The sequence below is a fragment of the Chionomys nivalis genome, chromosome 9, assembly GCF_950005125.1.
Source record: "Chionomys nivalis chromosome 9, mChiNiv1.1, whole genome shotgun sequence".
NCBI lineage: Eukaryota > Metazoa > Chordata > Mammalia > Rodentia > Cricetidae > Chionomys > Chionomys nivalis.
The window spans coordinates 16,516,341-16,537,440 of NC_080094.1; the positions used below are offsets into that span (position 1 = coordinate 16,516,341).

At 40.6% G+C, this 21,100-nt stretch overlaps 1 protein-coding gene across 14 annotated transcripts in view; it reads left to right on the forward strand.

The window, feature by feature from the left end:
• Positions 1-21,100, forward strand: part of Ptprt (protein tyrosine phosphatase receptor type T) — a 1,077,234-nt gene that overhangs the window by 821,197 nt on the left and 234,937 nt on the right. For all 14 annotated transcript variants that reach the window (XM_057780248.1, XM_057780255.1, XM_057780252.1 and 11 more), the window contains one exon: positions 14,089-14,362. In XM_057780248.1, the coding sequence (XP_057636231.1) occupies positions 14,089-14,362 (274 nt within the window). The remainder of the gene's footprint in view (positions 1-14,088; positions 14,363-21,100) is intronic.

The following is a 21,100-nucleotide window of genomic DNA, read 5'->3' on the forward strand; positions in this document are numbered from 1 at the left end:
AATAGACGCTATCTTGAGAGCAGATTGTCAGGGGTGCATAAATGGAAGTGGGGGGGGGGAATGAGTAGAAGCGACTGTAATAATCTAATCCAGAGATCCTGGGAGTCAGCTCAGAGATGCAGCTGTAGAGATGGTAAAAGGATTTGGGATGCGCTGATAGAAAGCCACAGGCATGCTTATGGAGTAGACGAGTGATTGTGAAAGAAAAAACGGTTCTTGAAAGAAAATACATGAGGGCAATGACTGAGCCTTCTGCATTTGCTTTAACCTGACCTAACTGCAGTGTTCAGTAAAGATTAGACATGCATTTTCTACATACGGGAGATGGGGAAAGAATGTCTGGCCTCATTCAAAAAGCAGAAAAATTTACCTGAACTCTTAGGTGAAATTGTCACGGTTCCTCTAAGTTTTTTTTTTTTCAGAGACTATTTTTCTTCCTCTAAATTCATATACATAATCCACTTCTTTAACAGTGCAATTTAATTACAGGTAAGGGATTGAATTGAATACCAACCACATCTCTGTTGTCTAATTAAGTGGTATGGTAATCACACACTTACCTATGGTGAATGGCTCCAACCAGCCTATATAGAGTGCTTTGTAGAAAGCATTTTCTAGACCCATTATCTCATTTAGTCTTGGCAGAACATAATAGGCTTCCTCTTCTCAGAAACCTTCCCTGGTAGATTTTATCTTTCTGCCTTCAATAACCATATTGAAAACAATTTTAGTATCTGTTTAACCCATCTTGATTCTGAGTCCCCAGTATCATGAAGCCAGGATGCTTTCCAATTTGTAGCTGATATACTATAAGTAACCAATAAATTATAACTAATCTGATAAATTATGTGTATAAAAGGCAAGCAGATGTTTCAGTTGTTCATAGAGCTAGTCAGAAACCAACAGAAGATCTCCCACATTGAGAGACACTGTCTCCAGTTCCCCAGTGTCCTCTCAATACTGTTTTGACTAGGCAAATAGAGAAGAAAGCCCAGAATTTCCAGAGTCATGAAATAAAGGTTGGCTAAATAAGACATATTGTAAATTTCAGCTCTGTAGTTCCAAGTGACCTTTAATGTGTGGAATGAAATTGCAAAGGTAGATTCTGTTGGGGATTAAAGAACTCAACTTGTTTCTTAGCCCATCTTGTTCAGTAACACAAATCATTTATTACAGCAATTTTGCATTTAAGTTTGTGCATAGTTGAAGGCTAAAGCATAGAGCTTAGTAGGGCGAAAGAACATCTGAGATCACTCATTCCATTTTTCTCATTCAACAACAGTCTTATCGTCGTCTAATTTATGTTCCATACACTTCAGCTGTTCTAAGTGTACAATTAGATGACTTCCAGCAAATGGACACAGTGGGTAACCATCACCCCAAAAGCATCTAAGAATGTTTCCACCTGACCATAAGACCCCCTTGTCTTATTAACATGCAATTGCTTTTTCCTGCCCCCAGCCCCAAACAATCACGGGTCTGATTTCCACCCCTATAAATTTGTCTTTTCTGGGCATCCCCTGTGAATGGAAGTGCACAGTAGATGTCCATTGCATCAGGCTTCTCCTATTCAGGGTAGCTCTTCTGAGCTCCTTCTGTGTAGAATGTATCAAGAGGACTCTGTTACTGTTGCTACTATAAATAACACTACATGGTGCAGCTGTATGTGCCACCCATGCTGTTTATCTGCTTGCCAGCATCTGGGTGTGTAGACTGTTTTATACGGTTGTGTCACAGTGAACAGTCGCATGCTTTTTGTGTTCTTACATGTCTTCATCTCTCATGGATAGATGTCTAGAGACAGACTGTCTGCATGACTGGTAGTTTAATGTTGACCTTTAACGGACTTCCAGACTTTTGTTCCCCAAATGGCTATGTCTAATGGTCCTAGCCTGACAGTGATCTGTCCTTTGACCAACAGCATTCTAGTGGTAGGATGGAGTAGCTTATCATCATTTTCTTGATTTATAATTTTTTATATGATTAATGATGTTGATCATCTTTTCATTAGCTTATTAGTCTTTCGTATTTCAGGTGTCTGCATTTTTCAGCGGAGTTCTTCGCCTTCTTATAGAGTGGGAATGGATCACTATATTGTTGTACTTATATTTTATCATTCCTAAGAGTTAGAAATATTTTCTGGAAGAATATGACTTGTGTTTTAACTGGTATAATAATGTTTTTAATTCCAATTTTAAAGTAATCTAATCAAAGCAGTTTATCTTTTCCCCTAGCAATAGATGATTGTCTTGGTGTAACAGTTATATATTCTTCCTCCAGTCCAAGGTCATAAAGATTTTCTCTTTTATCCTGGAAGTTTTATTGTATTAGGTCATCCATTTAGGTTTATAATCCATTTTCTGTTAGTTCTTGTGGGCAGTGTAAATTTAGATTTTTGCAAGTGGATATTCAATTGACCTAGCCTCATTTGCTGAAAAGACTGTCTTGTTACTGTTGAATTGTCTTTGTCAGGAATCAATGGATCCTAAATGTGGAATTTATTTCAGAACTTTCAATTCTCTTTCATTGATCTCTATGTCTATCCTTCTGCCAGAATCTAACAGTATTAATTTTCATAATTTATAAAATTAGGAATTGTAAGCTCTGCAATATAGTTCTGAGATTTTTCAAATTGTTTTGTCTATTATGGCCATTTCATTTCCATATATATGCATATATATACATATATATGTGTATATATATATATAGTCCTTTTATTAGATTTTCAATGTCCCTTATGATTCTTGTGTTACTCAGTTTTCTATTTCTGTGACAAATTACTTGAGATAAACAGTTCAAATGAGGAAAAGCTTAGTATTTTTCATAGTTTTAGTCCATAGTCGTCACTTGGCATTGTTGCTTCTGAGCCTCTGGCGAAGCTGATGGCTGATGGCTGGTGGCAGGGGACATGTGTTAGGCCCAAGGGGCAGAAGGCAGAGAGAGCACGAAAGGAGTGGAGACAGGCACACCCTCAGTGTCCTATTTCCTTCACGGGGTCTCACATTCCCACCATCTCCAAATAACACCATCAGATTGCTAAATCTATCAATGGAGCAGTCCACTTATGATGGCAGAGTCCTCTTGATCCACTATCCTTCCCAAAGTCATAATCCTGAACTTTACTGGGGATCAACTCATCAACCCATAAGCCTTTGGGGGCCATTCCAGATCTGAACAGTGAAATTCTGATGTTGATTGCATTAAATTTCCAGATACATTTGAAGAAAACTGTAATCTTAACAATATTGACTGTTTAACACTTGAACATGGAATCTCTCTCCATTTACCTATGTATTCTTTATATATTTTTTTTTACTTTTTAGTATCTAAGTATTTCATGTGAGTAGAAATGGTTGCTTAATTTCATTTTCAGAATGCTTTTCTCCAGTGATGAAATTATTATCTATTTTTATACATTGCAGTTGAATATTTTGATTAGTTGAAGTCATTTATTAGTTCTAGTTGGTATATATGTGTATACAAAACCTTTTAGTTCTCCCCACACAAAATTATATCATCTCCAAATAAAGTATTTTCCCTCTTGCTTCCTATACTTGATGTTATAAATTAATTAAAATAATTACTGGTTAAACTTGTCCTATTCTACTAACTAAGCTCTCTGCTCTAATGTTGGTCAGGCATCCTTATTATAGAAAAAAGGATTCAGCCTTTTGCTCTTGAATGTGATGCTAACGTTGCATGTTTCATGGATGGCATTTATCAAACTGAAATTTTTTCTCTCTCTTTTTCCTTTCTGTGATATTTTTTATCATAAATATGTATTATATTTTTATCATTTTCTGTTGAGATGATTATGAGATTTCTGACCTTTATTCTGTTAATGTGCTATACTGCATTCATTAAAGTTCCAATATTAAACAACTGGCACTGATGAAATAAACTTCATTAAGCTAGATTATAAAATCCTTTTAAAGTAGTATTGGGGCCGGGCGGTGGTGGCGCACGCCTTTAATCCCAGCACTCGGGAGGCAGAGGCAGGCGGATCTCTGTGAGTTCGAGACCATCCTGGTCTACAAGAGCTAGTTCCAGGACAGGCTCCAAAACCACAGAGAAACCCTGTCTCGAAAAACCAAAAAAAAAAAAAAAAAAAAAAAAAACTAAAGTAGTATTGGGTTCTGTTTGCTAATATTTGGTTATATATTCATCAGCAGCAGTAATGCTGCCATTGTCTTTTATTGTAATATTTCTCTGGGTTTGATATTAGAACCCAGTCAGAAGAGTTTTATTGCTATGAGCATTGCTATGTCATCCTGATTGGATTGAGAAGTAGCTATTAGATTAAAAAAGCATGCCTCTGAGTGTGTGAAAATGGTGATGTTTCCAGGGAGGAAGATGTACCTTCCTGGAATGTAAGGGCATTATGCTATATGCTAAAGGTCTATGGAATAAAAGGAGAGAAAGAGATAAAAACTAGCTGCTACAAGCATCCTCTCTCTTTGCTTCTTGGTTGCCATGATAGGGCCGTTCTGTTCCACAGTGCCCTCTCAACTATTGGCCTGACATTTCCAAAGCCATGACCCAGTTAATTAATCATGTGTTCCTAAATTGTTTCTCTCAAGGTTTGTCACAGTAGCAAATGTCAGAGTAGCAAAGATTCATTCACTTGTCTCCTATTTTTTACATAGACTTGTACAAATTTGAACTCCTGTTTAAATATTCCTAAATATGGTTACCATGTGACCAACTGGTCTCCTCCTGCTGCCAACATAGTGGCTTCCATACCTGCTTCTCTTGGACACATTCAAGTTTCTAGTGCTAAGCAAGATTAAGGATGCTTGAACACTTGCTCTGTGGCAGTTGATCTGATAATTGAAGTGGCTATCTATTGCCTAGTGGTAGTTGGGTACCATACATCAAGTGGTTATACTCAATAAAGGAAACATTCATGTCCTGGGTGGGATGAAGAGGGACAGTGCAAAATTTAATTATGCTAATTAGGATGCTGCACAGTTAAAATATATGGATTAATTATTTCTAGAATTTTTGATTTAATATTTTCAGACTACAGTTGATTATGGGTAGCTGAGATCATTAAAAGGAAAACCATGAATAAGAGAAACTAGTATATGTGCGATCTAATGAAGTTGGCTGTAAGATGAATGGTTATAAAAGGCTTTCTGACTGTTCAGTGTAAGTCAGAGGTTGTTCATGCAGGAAAGGAAAAAGAGAAGCTGAAAGATTCACCGACATTTTCCTAAAAATGTGTTTTAGTAAGTGCTAAATATTCTTTCTTTCACTTTCCAAAATGTATAAAATACTCTTGTGTTTTTCTTAACAAAAATAGTATATTTAAAAGCCAAGGTGTTTGGTATGATGAAGAGAACAGTTTTATTGTGACTGAATGCTATGATTAAACAATCTTATTGTGATTTAACGCTATGATTAAGACTGAGGCTTAATCCGACTCTCCTCAGATCTTAGCTCAAGCACTCAAACAGCACATCTCTGGCATTATTTTGCTTCTGTTTCCTGATTTTTGTCAAATGGAAATAATAATATCTACCTGACAGAGGTTCTGTGAAAGCCAAATAAGGTAAAAGTCAGAATACACATATGTGGAGCTTAGTAAATGCTCGATAAATGATTTCTGTAAATGAAGCCATATTTTCAGCACAAGGTGCTGATAACAAGGAAGAGAATGTTTACAGAGACTTATGAGTACAAAGGAAGGAGAAACTTATTCTCTTTCATATGTTAAAAGAAGTTCTTCATATAGAGTCACATTCGGTCTGGGGCTTTTTTGGTTGGATGAATAATTGTCAGCGTGCAGAAGGGTCATATTGAAACCTATGTGAGAAGCAAAATGTGGTGGCAATCTCCAGTAATCTCAGGTCTTCGGGAGCTGCTCCTTGCAGGCCACCCTGAGGTAGATAGTGTGATTCTCTCAAAGAAAGAAAGGAGAGAACAGAACGTGAAAGAAGGGAAGGTAAGAACAAGGACTGATTTTAAAATCAGCGTCTAAAGTTAAATTTTGTTATGTAAATTTATTTTTTATTTGTTTTATTTTGTTTTTAATAAAAGATCTTATGTAGCCTAGGTTGGCCTCAAACCTGCCACATAGCTAATCCTTGCCTTGAACTGACCCTCCCAACTCAGCCTCCTAAGCACCTAGATTGAAGGTGTGAGCTTCAAAATATAACAATTCATTTCTTTTACATATACTTGGTTAATAAGTATTATGCTGGCAGGGTCTTAAAAAAGATGAAGGAGACAGCAAACTCTCAAACACAGTAAGTTCACTATCTGTGTAGTTACAGGGACCAAGCCTGTAAAGAGGCCATCAGTCTAGAGGTTTCAGTTGTGATAAAAATTATCGAGGAGATAAAACAGGACAATGACCCTTGAGTGTTGTGAACAAAGACTGGCAGTTGTGAATGAATATATTTAGTAAACTTGGAATGCCACACATTGGTAATTTTAAGTGGGTAAGAATTCTAAAAGGGGATCCTTCTACTGTGTATAAAAAGGCAAATACTGGAATCACCCGGGTTTTCACTACATAACTATATACTAGAAGTACTCTGAAAGCTTAATAGTAGTGTTGATATTCCATCCTGACAGATTTTGGTTCAGTTTGCCTGGGTGGGACCAAGGAAAAATCTTTTTAAGCCTGTAGGTGATTCTAATGTGAAGTTGTGGGTGAGAGCTACTGAGTTAAAGCAGTCCTAAAGCTAGCCTCTGCTTGCCCTCTCTTGAGGTGGTGGAAAAACCACACTGATTTTTTTTTTTTTTTTATGATTGTCATGTGAGTCTGCTTACGGAACTAGAAGCAATAGTTGGACAATACCTTGCCAAACTACAACTGTGATTTCATCCAAGTCCTGATGTTACCAGATCTCAGCTGTATAGACCTCCTTCCTTAGTTTTCTTATAGTCAAAAATACATAAAAATGAATTGGAAGAAAGAAGTAGATTTATTTCAGTATGATCAGAGCAGGGTGAGAAAGAAGTTAGTCATACCATTCCTATGGCTTTTATAGAAACCGTTATACATTAAACATTCCATTTATAGAAACCATTAGAAAAGAGGCAGAAGGTGTGAGATATACCTGCAAGACAGTTTCTCCAACCCTTGCCTCGAGAAACATAGTGTGGTCTCAGGTCATCTCCACTGAGTCCGTTCTCTGTTGCAGAGATGACTTTGTATTCAAGTCCAGATTCAAGGCAGATTTCAAGGGCTAATGGCTAGCAAGTTTATATGGGACTTTATCTCAAAAAATAAGTAGAGAGATATTGAGGAAGGCATTTGATGCCAAATTCTGACCTCTACATACGTGTAAATATTTGTGTGCATACATGAACATGTGTGTGTGCACATACATGAGCAAGTACACATGAAAGACACACACTCAGAAAGACTCATGAAAGGAGGGGTACAAATGTCTCTCTTTAAACCTTAGTGGTTTACACCTATAAATTCAACATCTGTGAGATACATATAAGAGGATCAAGAAGTTAAAATCATCCTTAGCTGTGTACTGAGTTTAAGGCCAACTTGAACTATAGAAAACCCTACCTTAAAAAAGTAGGAAGGAGGAAGGAAGGAAGGAAGGAATAGGGGCAGGGAGAAAGAGGAGAGGAGAGGAATAGAGAAGACAGGAGAGAAAGGAAGAGAAGAATGAATTACAGTATTGCCCTGTCCCGCCTCCAGCCTGTTCTCTCAGCCTTGGATCGCTGTTTCCCTTACACCGTGTGGACCCTGCTTTAAAACACCCTGTAGGGCACAATGTGGTTCCCCATAGATCCATCATGTCCGCTTTTCTATGCCGTGCCAGTCTCCCAGGTGCTGTGTGCAATGGTGCAATGATTCTCAGGTGTGACCTGCTTGGGAGGGCAGTTATTGGGCACCTAGGGACTCATCGTCTGACCCACATTTCATGTTGGAAAATCCTGCGAAAGCCCAGAGCTGAAAGCAGATTGCAGCTGGAGGTTCAAAGCCCTTGGCTTGAGAGTTGAGGATTTCACCTGGTAACACAGCCCTGATTGGCTCACCCACTTTTCTCCCGTTTCCCTCCCTCACCATTTTCTCTTGGAACCATTTCTAAAACACACCATTTGACTTGGAGTCAGTCCCTGGAGGAATACAAGCTAACACGTGTCTTTTTCGGGGAGAGCGCAAACCAAAATGTGCACCTGCCTAGAGTTTGGCAGTGATCACCTGGGAACTGCAGCTTACTCTCCATCTGTTAGCTGAATCAACATCTCAAATGGGTATTTCATCTTTCTGTAGGCATCTGCCCCACACACAGGAAAAGTATAGTGGATTTTTTAATATTAGAAAGTTGACTGTCTTATCAGAGGAATCAGGTCTAAGGGATGTGACTGTCCAAACTCTTTGCTTTGCTATCAGAGACATCAGAGTGACCAAGTGACCAGGTTTCCCAAAGCCTTTGGAGGAGTCCTGTAGGTTCTACCTCAAATGGTGTCTGTGGAAATCATCCTTTGCACACAGAAGGTCTTGAGACCTGATACCAGAGTGGAATGCCCTTGCCTTCAATGGCAGGAGATGCTAAAACTGAGGGGACACATTTTTGCTAGCTTTATAGCAGCTACCTTAGAGGAAAGGTGGATTTGAGGTACAGCATGGCCACTGGAGTCCTCATGGGGGAACCCCCCCCGGGGCAATCCATACAAAAGAAACATCACAAATGCCCATCTTCTCAACACAGCTGAGAAACTGCATGAGTAAATGCATCTTAAGCTATTTTCAATTCTTCTTATATCTTAAAATGTTCCTACTACAAACAAATCCGCATAGTATATTGCAGCCACTTCTTCTCTAGGGCTAGAGATACAACTTTGGGGTAGAGTATTCTTGTTTAGGCATGCATTTATCATTGCCAGAGATTCGAAAGGAGCATGCTCTTGATAGCTGTATTTTCAAGAGAATGATGAGAACGAAGTTGCTGTAGGAAACAGAAACGATGCGCATGCTCAGGTTTTCCCCCTCCGCCACCTCTCCAGGTGTCCCTGTGCTTTTCTCTCTCCCTTGGTTGTGGGGAGGAGCTGGATGAACTGGCAGACAGATGCATCTGACAAAAAGGCTCATGGTTTTCTGGCGACAATTGCAGTTTATGTCTGAATGGATACGCTGCAGATGTGGTGGGCCCGTGGGAACTGCTGAATCTGCTTCGGCATGCTAATTCCAGTCATATGTCTACCATATGTTGGCTCCACAGCTTAACCTCCAAAATGCCCTTATTCTCCCCCTGTCTGTGATTTCATATGAGCTGGGATACAAACTAAGCAGTTTAGGCCACCAGCTTTAAAAACTGCTCACGTGGCCCTTTGTGCATCATGTTGGTTTGGGGGGAAAGAACATTTTTAAAAAGGAACTGAGCTGTGAAGGAGTTCTGAGCTGCTTTTGCTGAATTGACACTCATAGATCACTGAGCCTCTCAGGTTTATCCTCATCCCTTCAACCTGATTATTACAGATCTGCTTGTCAGTTCGACCAAACTGAATAGCCAGATAAGGGATAACGGGACTATGCCTGTGTGGATGCTATACTTTCTCCCAATAGCCTTGAACAACTGAATGTCCAAAGCTCAGCCATGACCTGTTTCCTTGGCTCATCACAGCTATACCATCATGGCAGTCATGGGCAGTATATAAAACCAGTCCTGGGTTCTTCTTGATCCAGCCCATCACAGGAGAATCAAGGATATAGAAAGTAATTCTAAACCCACAGAATCAATGAACCTGGGATCATAGGGATTCAGAGAGGCTGAACTGACAACCAGGGAGCCTGCTTGGGGCTGGCCTAAGCCCTCTGCAATTAGGTTGCAGTTGTGTAGCTTGGCTTTCATGAGACTCCTCACAGTGAGAGCGGGGACTGTCTCTGACTCTGTTGCCTGCTTTTGGGACCTTTCCTTCTACTAGACTGCCTTGTCCCGTCTTAATAGACAAGGGTGTATGCAGTCTCACTGTAACTTGATATATCATGACTGGCGATATTAACTAGAGGCCTTCCCTTTTCTGAAGAGAAATAGAGGAGGAGTGAATGAGGGGAGGAAAGAGGGGAGGAAGAGGGAAAGACTAGGAGGAGAAGAGGGAGGTAAAACTGCCATCGGGATGTAAAAACAAAACATAAATAAACAAGGAAGGAAGAAAGAAAGGAAAGAAGGAAGGAGGGAAGGGGAAGGAAGAGTGATTCTAGGAAGAAGATCCAGCTCCTGAGAATCTCCAAAAGCTTTGGGGTCTCAATTGATTAACCAAGGATGCTGAAAGGAGCCAGTGTAGGATAAGAAGGCTGGCTAAGAAAACAAGACAAAGGTCTTACGTAGTGAACATTAAGAAGAGCGGAGGTGAAGGACAGATGAACAGACTAGATCTTTGGGTCCACAACCCATTTCAAGTTCTTTAGGAGTGAGTTTGGTGGACATGGATCAGGAGGGTAGGAAGGCTAAAGAGAAGTCACGTTACCTAATTCTATTTCTAGGTTCAGGAGGAAGCCTGAGAGACCATATACTTCCTCTTTGTTCTTCCTTAATGATCAGAGTTCCTTGAATAGAGGACCCTCGATTAGTCAAGCTGTCGCTAGCACTCTTAACAGATGCAAAGCTTTACTTGAAGCTGTTGTTACATAAAAAGCAGTGCGGGTCTTGACAGTTCCTTGCATTCAGCCCTCTCCTCCTGTTCATGTTTCCTAGGATTAGGTCTTAGGCGTTTGTGCTGTTTGACAGTGATGAAGTTTATCTGATAAACATAAGGCCTTTTCATTTAAGAAAGACTCCAGAAGTGAACGAGCATGGGATCAAACCAGTTCCTATGAATGTGGTTGACAGTTGGGGCAGACTGAGGGGCCACTGACACTGGGATTTGTCTCTACTGCATGTACTGTTTTGGGGGGATCCTATTCTCTTTGGATGTATACCTTGCTCAACCTAGATGTAGTAGGGAGGGCCTTGTACTTTCCACAGGGCAGGGTGCCTTGACCTCTCTTAGGATTGGAAGGGTGGGGTGGGAAGGTGTGTGGAGGGAGTGGGAATTTGGATTGGTATTTTTTAAAATAATATAATAAAATAAAAAAGAAAGACTCCAGAGATGGAGGATGGAGTGAGTTTAAATCATATGTATTAACTGCCTTCGGCTGGCTTTGTGGACATAGAAGGCTCTCATACATGCACAGGCATGTGGAAACCTTGAGCCACTATGCATGCCATTCACACTTCTTCTGGAGCCTAAATACTCAACTGCATTTATCTGTGTGTTGGTTTTTTTTAATTAATTCATTAATCTATGTGTGCATGATCTGTGATGGGGATTTCAGAGGACAACTTCCTGGACTCAGTTTTCCCCTCCATCTTTACATGGGTTCCAAAGCTCAAGTCAGCAGGCATGCCATCAAGTGCTCTAAGCCCCTGAGCCATCTCACAAGCTCTGGACATTACTTTTGTTTAGAGTGAGACACTCAGGTGCTGCAGCCCCTCATTTGGACATTGTGACGCTCGGGTAGAGTATGTGCTTCCTGCGGCACTCGCCACACCTACTCCTGTCATTCATATGTACTCTGAGCTGTTAGGCTCTCCTTCGGGAGGTGCATAAAAGACAACAGGCATGCTCGTCTCCACCCAAACTTCTTATTCATCCAAGTGTGTCATGCACTCACATGCATTCCTTCCTTATTTGGATAAGTGAGCATCCCGAGGTTCAGAGAAAATCGAGGACTATCTGCCTCCTCGATGATGCTACATGCTCTCGGGAGGAGTTCCTTCACAGCCTTTGTTCACCTTAATGAAATAGTCCTGGCTTTGTATCTTACCCAAATCATGCTTCGTAATCCAGTGTCCTTGGATGGATAGTCTAACCAGGGGGTTGAAGCCTGTGCTACTCTGTTTACGTAAAGCATGTGGCATTATGTTTAAAGGTGAGGGTTTGAGATCATGATAGGGAAAAACACAGAGACAGCTGACCCAAGTTAATGGGAGCTCACAGACTCTGGACTGACAGCTGGGAAACCTGCATTGGACCATACTAGGCCCTCTGAATGTGGGTGACTATTATATGGCTTGATCTGTTGGGGGGACTGGCAATGGGACCAGGACTTATCCTGGGTGCATGAACTGGCTTTTTGGAGCCCATTCCCTATGGTGGAATACCTTGTTCAGCCTTGATTCGGGGGGGAGGGGCTTGGTCCTGCCTCTACTTGGTATGCCAGACTTCATTGACTCCCAGGCAAGGTCTTAACCCCTCTGAGGAATGGATTGGGGATAAGATGGGGGGAGGTGGGGAGACAGGAGAAGGGGAGGGAGGAGGGACTGGGGTTGGTATGTAAAATGAAAAAAAAACTTAAATAAAAAAGAAAAAACAATGGGTACACTTTACAATTGCCTCATTGATGCACATAATTTTTTTCATAATCTGGACAATTGGTCTTCTGTCTTAGATCATACAACTCAGAATGCAATAAAATCCTTCTAGAAGATGTTTCCTCAAGAGAAGGGTGTATTGAGCATTCCAAGGATAAGGGCTTTTTTTTTTTTTCCAATTCACAAACTTTTGAGTAACTTTCACAAAAAGAATCTATATACTTGGCATATGGTTGATACTCAATAGAGGCTGTCATCTCTATGCACACACTGGCACCTCTTTATAGTGCTAGTTGAAGGGGGTGGTATGAGATTACTTGGCAGACTCTCCTGGGAGTCACTCTTTACCCAGATTAGAGTTTCGGCATCCATCCAGATCTGGCTGCGTGCTTGCTTTCAACTTTAATTCAATTCACTTTGATTCATTTCAACAAATGTTCATTGATCACTTGCTTAGAGTCAGACATGCTCGTGGACACTGTGTGTGTGTGTATAACAGGGGAGAGGATAGAGTGATTCAGAGATAACTAAGCCACACTTTTGTCAAGGATACAATGGAGCCAGCAAGGCACATGTCCCATCTTATGCTTTTGGAAAAATCAAGCAGACAATGATGAATGAGTCAGAATTAACTCATTCTGGATGGGCTTCATGGAGTAATGTAAGAAAGACATCAGTATTAGTGGAAATCTTTTATAGACAGAGGTGGTTAGCATTGGTGGGTGTTTCATATAGAGGAAGGTCAAGCTGGTGATGGAGAGGGTCAGTCATAGGGTGCTTATGTAGTGTCTGGAGCTGTTGGGATTAGTGGGAACCATGAGATGAACACCCAAAGGAAAGCGGAGGCTGAGCATAAAACACCTCAGCTGCCAGTATGAGGTGCTTAGGCTGTATAATTTGGACAAAAGAAAAACTATAAAAGTGCTTGAAGAGAGATGGTATTATATTACTGGAAGCAAAATGAATAGATAGACAGAATGAACAAATGATTTGAGGGCAAAAGAGAATCAGCTAAGCCTAGGTGGAAGGTGGGAAAATGCCTAGGCATCAGCAGTGGGAAGAAGTAAAGGAGCTGTGGCAAGCATGACACTGCTGAGTCCCAGGCCACAGAGCTTGTGGGTTGAGGCGAAGAGTGAGCTCTATGTAGATGAGACCCGAGAATGTGCCGGATTAGGATCTGGGCACCTGTTGGATAGTGATAGTATCCTTCAAGAGGGTAAACCTCCTGCAAGGGACAGCAGGTTTATACAGATTGGTGCAGAGATGGATTTTGGATGTGTCTTGTGTGAACTAGTATTGATAGCTTTGCTTAGAGATGAATTTCTACAAAACAGTGGGTTTGAGAGTCTGAAAGTAGAATAAGGGTTTTTGGTTTGGTTTGGATTTTTTTTTTGATATTTATTGAACTCTACATTTTTCTCTGCTCCCCTCCCTGCCTCTCCCCTCCCCTTTCAGCCCTCCCCCAAGGCCCCCATGCTCCCAATTTACTCAGAAGATCTTGTCTTTTTTTACTTTCTACTTCCCATGTAAATTAGATCTATGTAAGTCTCAATGTCCTCATTGTTGTCTAAATTCTTTGGGATTGTGGTTTGTAGACTGGCTTTATTTTCTTTATGTTTAAAACCCACCTATGAGTGAGTAAAACAAAGAAAAGTGATATCAGTCTGTTCACAGGAGAGCTCTACAAACACAGCGAATGCTAGTGAGCTTATCTGTCTGCAGAGTGACTCATCTACCTCTCACCTTTCGTTTCTAGTGTTTACCAGCTGGTGGTCAAGGAGGAGCGACTTCAGAAATCCCGGAGAGCAGCTGACATCATCGAGTGTTTCTCTGTACCTGTGAGCTACCGGAACGCCTCCAACCTCGATTCTCTCCACTACTTTGCAGCCGAGTTGAAGCCCTCCAACCTGCCTGTCACCCAGCCATTTACAGTAGGAGACAACAAGACATACAATGGCTACTGGAACCCTCCCCTCTCCCCATTGAAGAGCTACAGCATCTACTTCCAGGCACTCAGCAAAGCAAATGGAGTAAGTAGGCCATTATTTGCTTGGTTTAGATTTCCCTTCTCAAGTGTGAAGTCTGTGAGACTTTACAGCAAGGTTTAATAATAAACTGAGGCCCGGGAACCAAGTTCAGCCCTTGTGTCTTTTAAGATTTGGAATAAGGTTGATTTTTTTATTGTTTTATTTTTGTGTTCAATTTTTGCCTTTGGCTTTATTTTTAGTGCCTCTTTCCCTCTTAGTTTGCATACTACTGATGGCTATGTTGATGCTTAAGAGTGAAGTTGGGGAGCTGCAGTAGACACTGTATACGGATTACAAGGTCTAAAGCATTTATTTGTATGGACTCTATGGAAACTGTAAACTTGTATTAGAGTATGGGAAAGGCGCTACATTGAGGAAATCATGAAGCCTGAGCTGTGATTCCTTTGTCTGTAGTACTAATGCCTGTCAGTGTCTGGGTGCAGAAGGAACATGTTCCAGTTCACCTTTGGAATTACTCCTCTTATCATGGCCACGAGTCACATTCAAAAAAAATTTTTATCTTAAAAACAAAGTGACTGTTTTGGTATCAAGTGTTTCCTTGGCCTGGTAGCTGTATCAATCAACATCACACATTCACAAGGCTGGAAAAATCATAAAGGCCATCGATCACCTTTCCATTCATCCCGCGCCTACCCTTGCATACAATACGATTCAGTTACCGTTACCACATTACAGTCAGCATTTGTCAGTGCTTAGCTGTGAATGCCTGCAGTGGCAGAGAACTTACTTTGCTGATTTGGGAGTGGCAAAGTGGGGATTGTGACTCTAAGAAAGCTTTGTAATGTAATTATTTAATATTTCTTTGATGGTAGCTTCTCAGTGTTCTTCAGTTATACATTTTAGGGATTCATAGAGCCAATACAATCACCTGTAGGGCATTTGTTTCTATTGCACTCAATCTTTCCCGCCACCCATTTACTCACTCTTGAATCATACCCATCTGCTCATCTTGTCTGCTAATACTTCTTATAAGTTAGTATTTTCCCATTCAGGGCTTTCATGGACATATTCCAGGTTTTCATAATTTATTTGTAAAGCCTATGATGACCACTATCATGTGCAAATCCTCATGGTTCATGTTATGGTTAGTATGTGCCCGCCAAGAGATTATAGATACACGGGGAAGCCTGAAGTGCACTACATCATGTACTCTCTCTGCAGATGTGACAGTTCACTGCAGAGGACTGAGACCAAACCAAGATTGTAGTAATACAAGCGGCGGGCTGCGTTCCTGGTGCCCGGCCGCCCGCACGGCTTTACCCAAGTTAATTACACGGAAACTGTATTCTTTTAAACACTTCTTGGCCCATTAGTTCTAGCCTCTTATTGGCTAGCTCTTACATATTGATCTAACCCATTTCTGATATTCTGTGTAGCCCCATGAGGTGGCTTACCAGGGAGATCTTAGCCTGCGTCTGTCTGGAGTGGGAGAATCATGGCGACTGCCTGACTCAGCTTCTTTCTCCCAGAATTCTGTTCTGTTTACTCCACCCACCTAAGGGTTGGCCTATCAAATGAGCCTAGGCAGTTTCTTTATTAATTAAGCAATGAAAGCAACAGATTAGAAAGAAATCACTCCCACATCACAAGATTGGTGGCATGTACACAGAACAGTTTAGTCTGTCAGAGGCAATCACTGCCTAGGGAGGGAAAAAAACACCCTGGACTGAGGAACTAATTAACATTTAGAGTGTCCGCATGCCCATTTAAATTCCACTTTGATATTTCAGTTCTGCATTTATTACTGGCTCAAGCAACACTCCTCACTGAGAGTGTAAGGCTACAAAGAGAAGCTGCCAGACTGCCTCCTACCTGTCCATCTGGTCCCCACTCTGCACAAAGCACTCTGTTGTATTGAGCATGAAGACATAAATATGGACCAAAGCATCTGGGGGCCCATCTTGCTTTCAGATCTCGGATAAGATGTGGCTTTCTTGGTTCTCAGCACAGAGTGGGAAATAGGCTTGTTTCCTGTCTGCTGATGAGGGTGAGATGCCCATGCCCCAGTCTCACATCACCATATCCTACCCACATACTGCTCCAAGAGCTAGCAACGCCCCAAGACGACTGGAGACTAACTATCCCAGGTGTTTTTCTAACCCAAGAATGATTGGCTGTGAAAAGGATATTAGGTGCCATGAAACATCCAGTGGATAGTTTTCTCCCCAAATATTACAGCATAGCCCCTGCTCTGGGAGACACGGGGTTTTGATACATAGAGAAACCAAGTCAGGTACTCAAGCTGCCTTTGCCCTAAAGGCAGTTCCAAGAGGATGAAGGCCATGAATTACCTGTGCCTTCCATTCCACATCATCTGCTCTACCATTGTGGAATTTTAATTTCTAGCCAAGATATATAGCAGGAGGAGAATTGGATGAATACTTATGCAAGATTGTCTGAGGGTGCAGTTTGACTCATAAAAAAACAGAGAAAGGAAAAGCAGTGAGAGGTGGGCACTCAGACTGAATTTTTTCTGGCAAAAAAATAATGTACACATTGTTTAAAATTACTGTCTTTAGTATTAAGTTGTATGGGAAAAAATGAGCAAAAAGGTCATAGGAGCATAACAGCTATTCCCACTCTAACAAACCTCTGTTTGGCTCCTTCCTACTTTGTGTATCGTAGAGGCCAGGAAACAATGCCATTAAACCAGGAGGGCTTTGGAGAGTGATCAACCACAACCTCCAACCAGCCACATTCATTGTTCTTGAGCAGATACAGCAGAAGGACTGCTCCTTGGTACACAGAGCCACCTCCATGCCCTGCTTTTAATAAATCTTTCAGAGAACAATTGACTAGCAATGAATCAAAACAAAGAAATCAAGAATAGAGAAGAAAGGAATAAAAGACCCACAATGAGCAGGAAACTAATTAGGCACCACATTAATACTAAATAATCATTCCAAATACTCCACAAAATAGAAGATTAATGTGAAAAAGCAATTACTTAAAGAGGAGATGCACAATGTAAAAATTAACAATTGTGATTTGGGTCCAAAATTCACTGTAATGTTAGCAAGAAACTAGAAAAGGGTCGGATACTGAAATATGTGAGCAAAACTCTCTAATTTTCTCAGGTAAGACAAAAGCAAATAAATAACCACTGTTTTACTCTGGATGCTGGCAAGTTTGGAAGCATACAGATGGCCTTCCGATAATAGAAAATAGAATAATAACAAAATATAAAGAAGCACAGGAAAGACAAAAGAAATTATAAAGAAACATGAAAATCAGCAACTTGGATGGAAGAAGAAAACAGACTTCATGATGTGAAGAGAAAGTAACGTTATTTCGTCGTAAAAGGAGACAATGGCTTTGATGTCGTAAAAACAGAACTCAGTAAACCTGCATCATTGCAATATTTAAACCAAAGGATGTGCCAATACCCTTTGAAACTAAAGGAAATTGGGAGGGGGCATGAACAGGCACTTATTTCAGAATGGGTATGGGACAGGTTGAATAATTTACTACCAGTCAATTTTATTCCTCAGTATCTTACCTGCTAGCTTTGTTCAGGACAAGGTGAAAGAATTGAGAATCCAAGAATCTCCATTCTGTGGATATTAGGATAGTTTATCAGCTTAGCAGATGATGGCGAATTCAGCCTTTGAAGTCAGACTGCCTGCATACAAAACCCTGGTGGCTGTATGACTTTAATTAAGCTATTAAACACATTAGATACGGTTCATTAATTAAAAGAACATCTATCAAGCACACACTATTTGTCACAAAGGCAGAAGAAAAAGTTCTGGGAAACTGCAGTGAGCAGCCAGAATACTGCCTACATGATGTTTACATTCTAATGAGGAAGAAGCCAGAATAAAGAAGGGAAATGACGTATCAAATGATGAATTACTGGTTTTAGTAGTGGGGGTTCATTCATCAAGTGCTGACTGATGATAGAGACAGTTTGTAAGTCTTCTAGGGGTTATGAGTGGGGTATGCTTTCCCAGAACCAGGCATGCTATAGAAACTTTGAGCATGGCAATGCATAAGAAGGTTTTCAGAGCCCCTTCGGGTGTTTGCACGAAATTTGAGTTATCCTCTAGTACTTCAGTTGAAATTTTGCCTGATTAGTAATCTTGTGTTTGCCTGCTGATGTGTTCTTAATAATAAAAGGTATTTAAGGTTACATCACCCTAGTCTGAATTCCCATTTGTTGAGGATAACAACAAATTGTGGTTCTCAGGCATTTCATCGTGGAATGGCAGCGCCTAGGTTTCTTCTCAGTCCATCTACACTATAACCATATGTTTTAGATATAGCTATTTTGACACTTTGGACTTGGATAGAGTTTGAAGTGTCGTATAATCTAGACCAGAGGAAGAGAAGATGGAGGAAATACCCAATGAAGCAATCTCCGCAGGGTGTGCCCGTGATTACTGCAATTCTATGGAATCAAAGTTGGTTGATTCCTTCATGGCGCAAGTAAAATGATTAAAACTTTTTTCTTACATAAAGACCAGTTATTTCTTCCCGCCTCTTATCTCCTAGTCTCTTTGATTGCTTTGAACAAATCAAATCTTTTTCTATCAACCTTTCAGAGGAAGTAATGAGTAGTACCCAATACCTGCCCTTGGCCTTGGTACGTGACTTGCAGCTCCTCTGATCCTTCCATGTCTTTCCTCACAGTTTCTCTATTATCTGACATTAGGCTTCTTGCTTCCAAAGACTTCTTTTAAAATAAAAAATAAAAAAAGGTTTCCCAAACCAATGCAATGTCTCAATATATTTTAACCACTTCTAACTTGAACATTCCTATGAAGTTATCAAATATTTCAAGATATACTTCTCACTTTGAAGCCTTGATACAGGCTGAATCTCTGTTACTCTCTGTACAACCTCTTGATTTTAGGCTTAAGTTTCAATGTCCAGTCCTTTGCGAACTGCCCAGGCGGGTCGCCTAGAAGCCCACACTAGTATTAACAGGTTAGCATCTTAATTTCTTTCCTAACACTGGATCCTTTAAATTTACATACATTGGTGTATGTTGCATGCCTTTCCCAGTATACTGAGAGCACACGGAGTGAAGAACTCTTCTCAGCTCTTGTTCCCATGCTGCTACCTTTTCTGTCTTATTCAGTTGTTCTAATGTTCAGGATTTTGTTTGGATTTTTTGTACTGTGTTTCCCATGCTGTGTTCAATCTTAAACCTAAAGTAGGCACTCCAAGTCATTTAATTAGTTGATTAGCTAATACAATATGAATTATTTCTTAATGTAAGCGAGTCTCAGTTTCCTCATTATTCCTCATTTGTGAGTTGAATTGGTAATTCATGCTTAATAGTCATTTCATGGGATGCCAAGGGAAAAAGATCTTGAAAAGTTAAAGCCATTTAAGGTTATGTTACCATAGTCTGAATTTCCATTTGTCGTAGAGTAAGAGTTGAGATTCTAAGCCATTTTATCATGGACAGATGAACCCTAAAGGACCTTCCTTCCACTCTGGTAGTTAGATTTTCCACCCAGATGTCTCATTTCCCAAGCCCCAGGAGCCTGGACAGCCTTGATTTTCTCCAGCCCCTCCTAACAACACCCAGAGTGGCTGGCTCAGTGATAAACAGCGGGTGGGTAACGGTTTCATTGTTCCTTTCTCTCACTTTCTCAGAACAGCACTGCTGAATCTCTGGTTCTCTGCATCCCCACCACCATTATCTGTGATTGTGAAGTTGAAAGGACCATAATTAAGGGTTGGATGCAAAACAAATGTGGCAAATTCATGCAAATATCTATTAGAAACCCTGTTGTGTTGGGCGATGCTGGTGTGTTTGTTCTGTTTACTTAGAGAAAACTCTTTCCTTGCCATATCCTTTCTGTCATGGAGGGTGCATTTAACCTGGCTGATGCCTTTGCAGAATGCTGAGCTAAATAAGAAAAGCAGGAGGCAAGAGAATACTTGTTCTCTTTTCTTCTTCTTCCAGCTCTTGAACTCAATTGCCTCTTGAGAGCAGTGGGAAGCCAGATGCTATGTTGAATGGATCACCATGTTTGTGGTATAATCACATAATAATAGTTGGGATCATCTAGGTAGGGCTGGGTTAGGGGACAATTCTATTTCTCTGAATGAACTGGAAAAGATTATATTTAGTTCTACCCAAGCACTGTGGAAAGAACGTTTGCATGTGGATGTGTTTTTGAGACTTGGTGGGATAGACGGCACTGAGTGTTGAACATCAGACAGATTTGGCTTTGAATTATGGTTCTTCTTAGCAGACATACTGTTTGGTTAATGATCTCCATCGTGAATGTTTGGTGGAGAGGAAACGATACAATGTGCATTTAAAGCCCCATGTTGTATCACGGTTGTAGCATTTATTCTTTTCCCTTTTGCTGGTTTTTTTCTTTCCCGAGGGCGGGGTGGGTAGAACATCTTCCTCTGTTATATCCCAGTGTCCCCTATACATAGCAGTGCATCCCTTCATAACTCTAGGCAAGCCATGGACTCTAGTCTACATCCAGCCACTCCTCTGGACTAATATATGATCTGCACCAGACTTCATTCTCATTTTAAATTCTTTCTTGGTTCATGATTTCCAGCCTGACATCTAACCCATTGAATCATTTACTTATTTTTGTTTGTTTTCTACCTTATATTCTGATTTTTTTGTTAGCGATTATCAAAATGTCATATACATAATCTCAGATGGACCCTTTTATGAGCAAAACTCATGTTCAAATAGGTTAGAGTTGAGACCCCTAAGATGCCAGTATGGCAGTGTGT